This window comes from Crinia signifera, chromosome 4 (genome assembly GCF_055691185.1).
Source record: "Crinia signifera chromosome 4, ASM5569118v1, whole genome shotgun sequence".
NCBI classification, from domain to species: Eukaryota; Metazoa; Chordata; class Amphibia; order Anura; family Myobatrachidae; genus Crinia; species Crinia signifera.
The window spans coordinates 155,290,915-155,303,790 of record NC_139220.1 but is presented as its reverse complement, the minus strand read 5'-3'; the positions used below and the strand labels follow the sequence as shown (position 1 = coordinate 155,303,790).

The 12,876-nt window shown below is 40.2% G+C and overlaps 1 protein-coding gene across 3 annotated transcripts in view; it reads left to right on the top strand.

Annotated features, from left to right (window-relative positions):
- TSPAN12 (tetraspanin 12) overlaps positions 1 to 12,642 on the top strand; it is a 185,396-nt gene extending 172,754 nt beyond the window's left edge. For 2 of the 3 annotated variants that reach the window (XM_083182821.1, XM_083182822.1), the window contains exon 8: positions 6,684 to 12,642. In XM_083182821.1, coding sequence (XP_083038947.1) covers positions 6,684 to 6,986 — 303 coding nt within the window. In that variant the 3' untranslated portion in view covers positions 6,987 to 12,642. The remainder of the gene's footprint in view (positions 1 to 6,683) is intronic. The other variant, XR_014473434.1, reaches the window with a different exon arrangement.
- Positions 12,643 to 12,876: the final 234 nt, after the last annotated feature.

Sequence of the window (12,876 nt, the reverse complement as noted above, 5' to 3'; positions counted from 1 at the left end):
CAGCGGTTCCAGCACTGGATCTGCTGGCCCAATCACATCTGGGGACGTGCGTTTATACTGGTGCCCCTGTCATTGCGGCATCAGTATAAGTGCCGCTTCCCCATTCATTTTCTTTTTTTTCCAAAATAGTTTTTATTGAAGGTTTTGTTCCGTTAACACGGAAGGGGAGGGGGATACAGAACAAAGATGGGGAGGGAGAGGAGGGGGGGAATGGGAACAAGTCAACATACATGATACACAAGAGAAACAGCAATCGGTGTAATAGGCATTAACACTGTCACACTTAACACAGAGAGCGAGATTGATAAAAAAAGAAACATAAAATATATTAATAAAATGAAATGGTGTCAACAATAAAGCATGGTGAATGATATGTGATACTATACCGGAAGAGTTCTCCAGTTATTTAGGCAATGTCAAATAATAGGTTCGCCCCTTCGGGTGAGGTGATATAATTCTGCCAGCAAGACCATGATGTTGTTGAGCGGGATGGATTAATGGAGGAGGGTAGGCCCATTGTTTCCATTTGGAATGAGTGGTGGATTTTCCTAATGATTTTACTGAGTGGGGGGGGAGAGGGTTTTTTCCAATCCTGAGCTATTGCGGCTCGTGCGGCTATGAAGATGTGGCCTAATACGTAATATTTGGGGTGGGGGATATCTGATGGGTAGACATGGAGTAACGCTGGCATAGGGGACTCTTGGACAGGGACTTCCAGGATCTTTGATGCAAGGGCGAAGACTTTTCTCCATAATGGTCTTATTTTCGGGCAGGCCCAGAAAATGTGGAAGCTGTCTCCTATCTCGTTACATTCCCTCCAACATAGGTTGGAGACTGAGGGCCAGATTCTGTGCAATTTAGCAGGGGTGAAGTACAAGTTATGCAGGAGTTTAAAATGCATTTCTATGTGGTTGCTGCATTTCGATATCTTGTGTGATGTATTATAGATTTTTTCCCACTGTTGTTGGGAGAGAGAGCACGCCAAACTCTCCTCCCATTTTGTTTGTATAGGGGATTTCACCTCTGTGGTGTCAGCTTGCAAACCAGAGTACCAAAAACTTATTGAACCCTTAGAGTTACCCATGCCTAATTTTGTCAAAACGTTTGTGGGGGGGAGCAATATTGGACCTGACGTTCTTATAGCACTCTTGATCCAATGGATAATTCGGTTGTAAGAGAAAAGTTCCCTATCTGGGAGGTTAAATTGGGATTGCAGCGAGGTAAACGGGGTTATGGAGACACCAACTACTAATGCGGCAATAGAGTCAATGCCGCGGTCCATCCAATTGGCTAGGTTTATATTAGGTATCAATTTTGAGAGGGCCTGTAGGGAAAGAGTGCGGGAGGGGAGGGAAACATATTTGGGGGCTATTATCAATGTGTTCCATGCCGAGAGGGAATCTGATATAGCTCGAATCTTAGTGAGTGCGGGGGGTCTTGATTGGGAGGGGGTCCACAGCAGATCCGTCAGTGGTATGCGTGAGAGCAGTTGGCTCTCCAAGTCTACCCATTGTTTTTTGCCTTTAGGTAGGGACCAGTCATTTATTTGGGCCACCAGGCATGCTTGTTGGTATTTCTTTAGGTCTGGGACTTCCAATCCCCCATGCTTCCGCAATCTAGTTAGGCTCTTATATGCTATACGGGGTGGTTTTTTCTTCCATATGTATTTCAGGATGATTGAGTGGATTTTGGTGATGGTTTTCTGTGGGACTTGGTATGGGATCGCGCGGAAGAGATACATTAATCTGGGAAGAATTGACATCTTAAAAGCAGCAATTCTACCTAACCATGATATTTCCAGATTAAACCAAGCTTTTAATAGGGCATCTATTTGGGATATTAAAGGGGAGAAATTGATTTCTATGGCGGTAGCTAATGAGTTGGGGATATTAATTCCAAGGTATACAATGTGGTCCTTCTTCCATTGATATTTGTAGGTCTGTTGGAAAGTGGCTAGTTAATCATCGCTTAGGTTAAAGGGTAGTGCCTCGGTTTTGGTTGTGTTTAGTTTGTAGAATGATGCTATGCTGAAACGGTCAATTATGTCGTGTAGGGTTGGTAGTGAAGTATCAGGTTTCGTCGCTAAGAGGAGAATATCATCAGCAAATAAACTTATTTTATGAAGGGATGAGCCCACTTCTATACCTGGGAAGTCTAGGGACTGACGGATCTTCATTGCGAGAGGTTCTATTGCTAAGACATACATGATGGGAGACAGGGGGCATCCTTGTCTTGTTCCATTGGAAATCTTAAAAGGAGGTGTTGTGAAGCTGTTACTGTACACTACCGCATTAGGAGAGCTATACAGAGCTAGTATAGAGGAGAGGATCGGCCCCTGAAGGCCAAATCTATGCAGAGTTTCGGTAAGGAAGCCCCAATGAAGCCTGTCAAAGGCCTTTTCAGCGTCTAATGCTAGAAAAACCGCTTCTTCTCCTTTATGAGAGATATATTCCGCTAGGTCGAAAACCCTTCTAGTGTTGTCTGTTGCTTGGCGACCTCTAACAAATCCCACCTGGTCCGGATGGACCAGGTTGGGTACCAAGGGGGCTAATCTATTTGCAATCAATTTAGAAAAAATTTTTAGGTCAGTGTTTAGTAAGGCTATAGGTTTCCCCATTCATTTTCAATTGGCTTACAGCCCATTGCTGCACCCTGCCCCCTGCCCACCCCTACCCGCCCCACGCTGCCCGGAGATTTAATGTTAACAGCGGGAGGCACCTGTGGGAGGCAGCCGGAGAGGTAGAAATGATGACAAATAATAAAAGAAGATATATAAATATCTTCTTTTTATTATTTTCATCATTATGACAGGGAAGGCTCTGCCTCCCCTGCCTCCCCTGACTGCACATCCCTGGTAGATACACAGAGAAGTAGGTCCTTAGTCATACCTGTCTACCCTCCCGGTATGGTCAGGAGGCTAACGAAAATGTTATGCCTCTGGGAAATGTAGGCAGTACCAATTTAAAATAGTAATACTGTAAGGTGGATTTGTACTGTACTTTCGTTAATTATCTTTTCAGTTGTTGAATTAATTCTTTAAATATTTAGCGGTTTGCAACTTCAGCTTTATTAGTCATTTCAGATATACTTGAGGATAGAAGAAATTATGTAACATATATGATACTCTGAGAATTTTAAGATTTAATTATAGATAACACAACCAGATTCCTGAGCATTTTATGATGGGAGAAATATAGCCCTACAAGACAATGCAAATGAACCTCACTTATGTGTTTATACACTACATTTTCCAGGCTGAAAACAAATATGTGACATGTTTAAATTTATAAAGCAATAAAGTATCTAGATTCTTTGCAGCTCTGACTTTATAGGATAATAGAATAATGGAAGTAATATAGAAAATCCATTTCAGGCAGAATTGTGGAAGCTGGGGTCTTACTGCTCAATCGCAAACCAGATTTTCCAGCCCTGGATTTAATATCCGAATTGTTCCAGTGATATCCCTTATGGCTTTTTACTGCTCAGTACCTGTATACATAAATGGAGATAATTCAGTATTATTTTTCTTCATATAGTAAAATAAAATTACCTTAACAAAGTTGTTATACAGCATGATGTACTCTGAGCTGTATTTATTATACACACCCTTAATTAATTATTTAATTTTATTTTTTTGTGAGAGATGAAATCATGTTTATTCTCAGTTTGTTTTTACAAACAGTTCTCAAAGGTGAAAAGTCAGCAGGGTGACAATATTCATTTTTACTGACAGAAAGAAATGTCAATTTTTTACTGACAGTTTGAATCACTTCTTTGCCAAATGTTAAAGTAGAAAGACCATCATTTTTATACTCATTAGTTTGATGCCATTATGTGCATTCAGTGTTGGATTGGGGCATGAAGGGCCCAACAGGAAATGGAGCGGTAGGGGCCCAGGCTTAGAAGATTGGCTAAGCATTAGTGTATGGTCTGCATCCCCTAATAAATATATACTGTTAATACTCTTAGTGCTGCATGATAATATATATTAATATGATTAATAATTGCAATGCACAGTAGTGGATGGGGCTCATTGGGGGTTTCCCCACTGTACCAGTATGGGCCAGTCCGACCCTGTGAGCAATGTAATGTAATAATGTACAGATGGTTGCACTTTTTAATGACCTTTATTTTAACTTATTGACAAAGTTTATCTTCATTTTTATTATTATTTGACCTTGCCACTAATTGTATAACCTAAAATAGACAGACTATTATGATGATGACAATGATGATGATTATTTCTGTTATTGTTATAGTTACAGACTTGGACATGAACTAGAGCTTCAAATAATTTGGGATAATCACAATGTTTTGGGTTGCCCCCCAGAAGAGTGTATGGGAAACCTACATCCTCCCCACTTCCTAGTTACATGGGTTGGATTGGGAGATAATACCAGAATCATGGGTCTGTTTGGAGGGGCTGTGGCCAGCCCAGCCAATTAAAGCAGGTAGGCTTTGTGAACATGTGTGTTTTCAGAGCCTGTTTGAACCCTGCTTCCTTCATTGTGGGAGGCTGCACGATTATGGGGGGGGGGGGGGGGCACCGGAGGTCTGGTGCTGTCTGTCTGTGTCCCTGGTGTCGTGATTTTAACTGGAGGTGCTGCAGTCCTGCAGCCCAATAGCAGGAACTGTCATTGGATATATCACATGCTACCCCACTCCCTGCTGCTCGGAGGGGATCAGACTCGGACCCAATGCACACAGGATCAGTCTGTCAGATCGAATGTCAAACACATTGAATTTTGCTTGTGGTTAGTGGTTGGAGTTGCTAGGCGCTTATTACTAGGGATCTGCCTGGTCTATTTCGTGGGATATCCCAAAAATCCCCAATGAAAAGTATACAAGTTGTGATGTGTGAAATAGACAACTGGGCGCTCCTTTTTGGGGCACACCCCGAGAGGAAAAAAAAAAAAAAAGGAGAAATAACTTCCCTTCTCCTTATGTTGTGTGTCGGCCGTGTCGATTTCTCCTGTTCATGAATTATTTTCCTCTAGATGATATAAAAGAAAACAGATGTACAGCAAATATGAGGAACAGTTTTCTAAAAATGAAAATTTCTGTGAAGGAACGTTGTGTAGGTTTGGAATAGAACAGCGTACCAAACTCACACGTTCTATAACATCAAAACACACATCAAGGTATCTTTTGTACGATTGCAGTTGCGTACCAGTACTCACGATGTAATGCAGGAAAACACTCTCATCAAGGTATATTTTCTCTGATAAAATTTATTTCACAGTGGTAGTGCAATTTAATGGGACAAACAATCTTAAAAACTGTGGGGTAGACAAGGCGGTAGGTAAACAGCACACCAAGTGTTTCTCATATATGTGGGTTCTATCCGGATATTGCCCACCACAAGTAGACTGGATTGCCGATAACCTCACCAACCTTTCTCCTCCTGGATCACGCTAAGTCTGGATCAACATGTTTCGAGAGTATGTCTCTCCTCAGGAAGAGAGACATACTCTCGAAACATGTTGATCCAGACTTAGCGTGATCCAGGAGGAGAAAGGTTGGTGAGGTTATCGGCAATCCAGTCTACTTGTGGTGGGCAATATCCGGATAGAACCCACATATGAGAAACACTTGGTGTGCTGTTTACCTACCGCCTTGTCTACCCCACAGTTTTTAAGATTGTTTGTCCCATTAAATTGCACTACCACTGTGAAATAAATTTTATCAGAGAAAAGATACCTTGATGAGAGTGTTTTCCTGCATTACATCGTGAGTACTGGTACGCAACTGCAATCGTACAAAAGATACCTTGATGTGTGTTTTGATGTTATAGAACGTGTGAGTTTGGTACGCTGTTCTATTCCAAACCTACACAACGTTCCTTCACAGAAATTTTCATTTTTAGAAAACTGTTCCTCATATTTGCTGTACATCTGTTTTCTTTTATATCATCTGGAGGAAAATAATTCATGAACAGGAGAAATCGACACGGCCGACACACAACATAAGGAGAAGGGAAGTTATTTCTCCTTTTTTTTTTTTCTTTTTTTTTTTTTTCTCTCGGGGTGTGCCCCAAAAAGGAGCGCCCAGTTGTCTATTTCACACTTCACACATTGAATTTTGCCTCTTTTATCCTGATTTCACTGCCCAGAATTGGGTGAAAATTGGTCAAATCAGGTCAGCTTTAGTTGGGAGAAAGCCTAAACAATACTATTGTCATATAGTTGGGCAATACAAACCTCTCCCCAAGAACCCTACACAGTCTGTAAGGAGGACAATTCATTTAACAATTTAGAGTTCTACAATGGAGTATCTGGATACAACTCCCCATTATTTATCGGTTTAGCCATATACTCCCAAATCCGTAGAGCCTGCAAATATAATGGAAGTAAGAGCACTTGCGCACCAGTAATGTCTGCACGTAGGTGGGACCAAACAATGTCTGGTAGACTAACATATAAATCGGGTCATTCACAATCAGAAATGCTCCAACTGAGCTACCACATCATAAAGCGAAAATGAGGGAGAGGCAGAAACCCAGTATGCCTTCATCTAGTGAGAGTATTCAGTTGAATCCTAGGTCATCAGTTCCTCCAGATATTTATATAATATTTATGTATTAATAATTGCAATTCAAATTTTTCTCTTCTGCTTTTCTCTTGCTTTTGCCAGTTATCTTGTTTATATGCTTTTTGATTGGTTGTGTTTCTCTTTTGTTCTAGGGATGTAGCAGAAAAATGTACAGCTTCCTAAGAGGAACTAAGCAGCTACAAGTGTTACGGTTCCTTGGCATCTCTATTGGAGTCACCCAGATCCTGGCTATGATTCTCACTATTACATTGCTGTGGGCTCTATACTATGATAGGAAGGATCCGAGACATGAGCTTGTCATACCTCTAAGTCAGGAAGCTGCCCAGCACCAGTGCCATCCAGTGGAGGTTTTACAATCAAATCTCACAAGGACTTCTGATCAAAGAACTACAGCCAATGGCTTTAACACATATGTAGAAATGAATGAGTTGTAACTGGTTTCATCTTATATGTTTGAAGAATTTTATTGTATTTTTTTATTTTTTAGTTCAAGAAATGTCTATAGTATGTTTTGAGAAAAATATGACACTCTGGAGTTTATTTATTAATTCCAAGAATTTGGAATATTATCAATGGATTTGTTCTGCATTTAACTATTTAGTGCACATGAGATACTGTAGCAAATTATTGCTGCAAGAAATATTTATAGGTTTTGATAAGTAAGGGTTGTCCTAAAAATAATTGGTCAGAAATGAATGAAACCTATTTTATTTTTTCTCCTGAATTATTTTGTACATTTAGCCAGACTAATAGTAAATTCTGCCACTTCACTTATCTATTAATATTACTGCCACTGATTGATACCTATACACTGCGGGGTCTTTACTGCGTGGACACCTGGTGTGGGAGTTTCTTTAGTCTGCATGGTGAAGCCTGGAAAAGGGGCCAAGGCCTTGCAGTTTGGGGGCATGTTCTTGTGGACCATAACAATGTTTTCATCACTGTGGGGGTTCAGGAGGTGGGGGCTGCCCCCGAAAAATGCCTGGGCTGCATTACTGGCTTCTACACAGGTACAGGTACTGGTTTCTGCACTATGGGGTCGATCCTATTAGGCACAATGATTCGCAGATGTGAATCATTGAGGCAGACTGAATTCCTACAAATGTGCTCTCTCTGCCCTATAGGGCAGTGAGCAATTTTGTGTGACTTTGGGCAGTAACCAGCCCAATAAGAGTGTGAGATCGGGTGTGGTAACTGCATATGACAACCTTTGCATTTAATAGGATTGACCCCTTGATGTTACAATACAGCACCTTGTAGAGACAGCCGGGTGTGGCCCACACTTCCCTAGTGATGCCACTGCCTATACTGTACATTGTTGTGAATTATTGACTGATTCATTTTCAAGTAATATTTGCTATTTGCAAAGTGAAAATGTTATGGGAATCACAGTGACATCAAACGTCTACATCCAGCCAGATCAGGTCCAACTCACCAAGAGTCTTTTCCTGCTAAATAAAATAGACATTCAGAGGCATTTCAATAAAACTTACATTTTGTAGGGGTTGAACCAAGTATTGAAGGAACACAGTAGAAGTCATATACAGTACAATTGCCAGTATCCCAGGGACATGACTCTATAAGCACAACAATATTCCAACTCTTATCAGGGATGCCAAGAGGCGGGCTACTAATTACCCAGGCCCAGGTCTGATGGAGGGGCTCTGTGGGGGCCCTGGTCCTCCCCCATAGCTTGGAAGCAAGAGCTGCAATAGCTTCTCATCCCTGCATACACTGCTGTGTACTGGGGTGTGTGGCCAGGGAGATGGTTAATGTACTATATTTTCCGTATATTATTTTAAGGGTGCATGGCCGAGCCTTGCATGATAAGCCCACACCCCCAGAGAAATACCTGGGCCCTACCAGGCTCTCTACTGACATGACTCTTATTGTCAGATTCTAGAATTTATATGGGAATATTTATTAAGGGGACATATATGAAATGCATTTTAATAAAAACAGTAAACATGACATGATGGGTATTTCTCAGGTCTTGTGATTTGCCTTCATTGCATGATTTAGCAGAAAACAGATATTCTTTTCAAATGTTGGCAACTGTGGTAGTGCACCTGTCATACAGCATGCGTCTCCTCAGGCCTCAAGTCACTCCAGCTTCTGAAACTCACTACTTGTTTATTATATGTATATAAGTACAGTCAAATCAAATGACCTAAACTGTGGGCATTATATGAGCCATGAATGTATGTTTGATGTTAATAATACACTAACTAGATCACAGGAATTACGTTTCAATTTACACTGGTAGTATTCATTTTCAAGTGTGAATATGAATACATTTAGATATAAGTAGCTGCCTAGTGGCTCCAGAATCTGGTCGGGCCCTGAGTCCATCAACAAATTAAGGTTGTCTCTGAGAGGCATCCTTGTTGAACTCAATGCAAACAACGAGTGTTGAACTTTTAAGAAGCCACCTCTGTACTGTGTATTCTGTACCTGATTTCTGGAATTTTGGTATTGGTGTGTGGGGAGTGGTGGCAGCAGTAAGCTGATGTTTTCCCTTGAGTGCTGAAAAACCTTGCATCGGCCCTGATTCTACCATGGACATTACTTTACAGCTTTAAATGGAAGTCACCCATATCAGGTATTTGCCGTTTTCAGTTTTCTTACCCTCAGGCCTAACCAATCATAAACTGGAAAAAGTCTTACCTCATGTATCTATTTTATCTGGAAAAATGAAGAGTGTGGGTGCTCTTTATTCTGCCAGTGAAGTACAGTCAGGATAGGCTGGTTGTCTGGCAGAGCCTCATCTGTCATATCACAGAGTTTTTTTTATGAATAAGACAGAAAATATATTTATAACGTATATCATCCTCTTTGTATTATTCTATAAAATACAATTATTTTTGTATTATGCTAAAGATAAAATATCGGGAGTGTAAAATTGTGTTTTGCTGATGTTTTTTTTAAATCTGGCTTAATGAGGGTAATTGTATAGCTGGCGATTGGATATTGACTTATGTGTGTATATATGAATAGGATACAAGCTAATGCAGAACCAGCCAATGACCTCACTGCAAATCACTATGTTCTACCCATAGCGGAGGCTTTGAAGTTTATTTAGGAAGCATTAGTTTGTTAAACATGGTACTTGTGACTGAGTTTAAGGCCAATAATGAAAAGGGCAGTGGTTTTATTAGCGGTGTTTACAACCCAGTGCTTTCTATATAAACCACTTTGTTATCATATAATACAAACTATCTGCTCATGGAGAACATTAATATGCCTTTTACCTCATTGCCATGTTCCTACCTCACTGTTAGCATGATATTCTATACAATATGCTTGCCTCTCCACCACTGGAGAGCTAAGGCCCCCTTTACACTGTACAGTGATTATTTCAGTGTACCGATGGCTCAGAATTTGTACTGGTCTTGTAATGATGGCAGTGTAATTTCACACAGTGTTGCATGGCAGGACCCATAGCACAGTCTCAACTTTTTTTCAGATTAGAAGTGGCAGTTGCAGAGGTGGGGCTGCAGTACAGTCCAAAATTCAAATATGGGAGCCACACCAACACTACCCATCTCTGGCTGACAGTTGGTTCAGCTCACCCCCAATTTGAATTTTGGACTGTGCCTCTGTAGAATACCCTCATATAGAACCCAAATCCTGTAATACTTTGCGCTTTTATCGAATTATGCATCAGTCGCTTAATGGGAGTATTTGGTGCAGTTTGAGGCTAGGTGAATAAGGGCATTTCTAGTAGATTGCATGCCAGATTTGTAAAATAGTCATGTTACTGAATTTATCAGAATACCTATCATGGGTGTGTTGCTCATATACTTTAAATAGTTTAATGCAGTAAATATACACTGTTCCAATGATGTCATATCTTCCCACCAGTGATATCTAGTCCTGTCCTTGTAACTAATCCAGGCTAATGGACATTGTTATTAAACATAATAAACTATGGTTTACACTAGGGGACAAAGTTAAATAATACCATTGGTCCATAAAAGCGAAAGTCAGCAAGCAGTCTTTGGATTCGATACTATTATATGCGAAATGTGCAAGGTGCCTTTGCCGTGGCATTCAAATGGCGGTACCACCACCTGATTTTACATGCTTCATGGGTAGCAAGCACTTTTGTGTGAATTCCAGCCGTCGTAAAGTGCAGCCATTCCGCAATTATTTGCAGCCTTAAATTCATTGCATTTAATAGGATCCGCCCCTTTCCTGCAACTTACATATATATTTATGCATTAGTCCCTTACATCAAATGATAACAAAAGAAAAATAAAATTGCACAGCACAAAAAATAAGTAATTCTGATGAAGTACTATTTAGAAAATACTGTAATATAAAATATATAATATTATATATATTATATATGTACAGTTAAATCTTACATTTTATTGTTTTATGTAAGTTAATGGGCCTAATTAAGACCTGATCGCTGGGCTGCTAATTTTTGGAGCACTGCGATCAGGTATATGCCGCCCTGCCAAAGAGAAATCCCGCCCCGTGCATACATGCAATTTGCTTAGCACAGCTTGTATAAAATGAACTGGATCAGCAAATAACTGCAAATCCATTTGCAAGTCGCTCACCATAGAATGGTTTTTCCACTGTCTACAATCTGTGCATAGCCCAGTGCTTAAGGTGTGTACACACGGGAGGCGAGCACTGGAACCTGGCGAGATGCTGGCATCGGCTGGCAGGGGAGGAGCGACGGATGGCGGGGGCATGCTGTGTTGAGCAGCATGGGCCCCTTATAATCTAAAAGATAAAGATTGTGTTGCACAGTCTATTTCTACTTGCTATAACGATGCCTCGGGGCCACACATTGATATCATGTTGGTATAAAAAAAAAAACTTACACTGTGCGATTTTGGCTAACTATCCTTACGATTTTGACTATATAGACAAAATCTTAAGGGTAAAAATAGCCCAAATTACACAGCATTACATTACGGCTGCAATAGAAACAGGCTAATTGGGGCTGGAGCTGGTGTCAAATGCCTTCCCCTAAAACACCCGACACTTCCAGAAAACATCCAGTTACCCTCAAACGCCGATTTTTTGTCCATCAACTTTTGTGTGGCCAGCAATAAAAAAGTAGCAGGATTTTATTGCAGGATGCACATTACTGGCCGTACACATGAGCAGTCTATCGATAATCACCCAGCCTGTGAAGTCGCAGTCAGACGATCAGATCTGAATTAGGCTCATATGTATTATTAACACACATTACATAATTATTAACTAGTAAAGGGACCAGGATACAGTATGCCAGATATCCACAGATCACCTTTAAAAACTTCCCCCTTAGGTGTACATTTGAGACTGGGTTGTATAGGAATAAATTACTATGGTAATAGTATTGCAACAGTGTAACAATTGCATCTCATCTATCTCCTATCTACATATAGCTAGAGCTGGTTGCTTCTTTCATCCACCTTTCTAAATGGCAAAAGACATGTGGCAGAAAATAAAAAAGGTGGGGTGTTAAATTTTACAAGCCAGATTTTATCCTGGGTATTTAATTATGCTACCTTTTTCCTGTTCAAGGTTCAAAAAGTGATATTGGAGAGTGTTAAAACAGCCAGCAAATCAGCTCCTAACTGCCATGTCACGGGCTGGGTTTGAAAAATGACAGCTGATTGGCTGTTTTTTTTATCACTCTCCATTTTATCACTTTTTGAAGCTTAGTGCATCTGGCCCTCGGACACATGCGATGAAAATATACTGTACTTTCTCTGTAGCACACATCCATCAATTCTTGTCAAACAATCAATTTGTTGTAATGCATAATTCATACAATCATTTAAACATATCTGACAGTATTCTTAATGACTTGGCTATACAAGAATGTGCCTACAAATGATACTGATATAAGAAGTATTACCTGATACATATACATGATGTATGAAACACATGTAAGGGAATGACATTTCGTTATCAGACATACAGTACTATAGCTGATTGCAGTGGAAAAAAGGAACTACTATTTTATAAACATATATAATTTGTGATGTCGATTTAAACAGTGCAGTGTCTCATTGATATTTCTCTAATTTAAAGACAAATAATTCTACAATTCACATAAGTACAATGGACTTATAAGAATGTTGACTAATAGCCTTGGTCATAGTCTCTCTACTAAGAGGTGAGTAACCTGCAGGGAACCTAAGTGAACACTGTAATCAGTTTTGGAGTCACAAAACAACGGCACATTTGGTGTGTCACCATCGGGGACTACATTTTCAAGCAACAAATAATTCTGTGCAGTACTGCATAGGAATCACCATTTTTTGATGCATGGAAATGATGTATCAAGTATATGTATATTTAGGGTAAAAA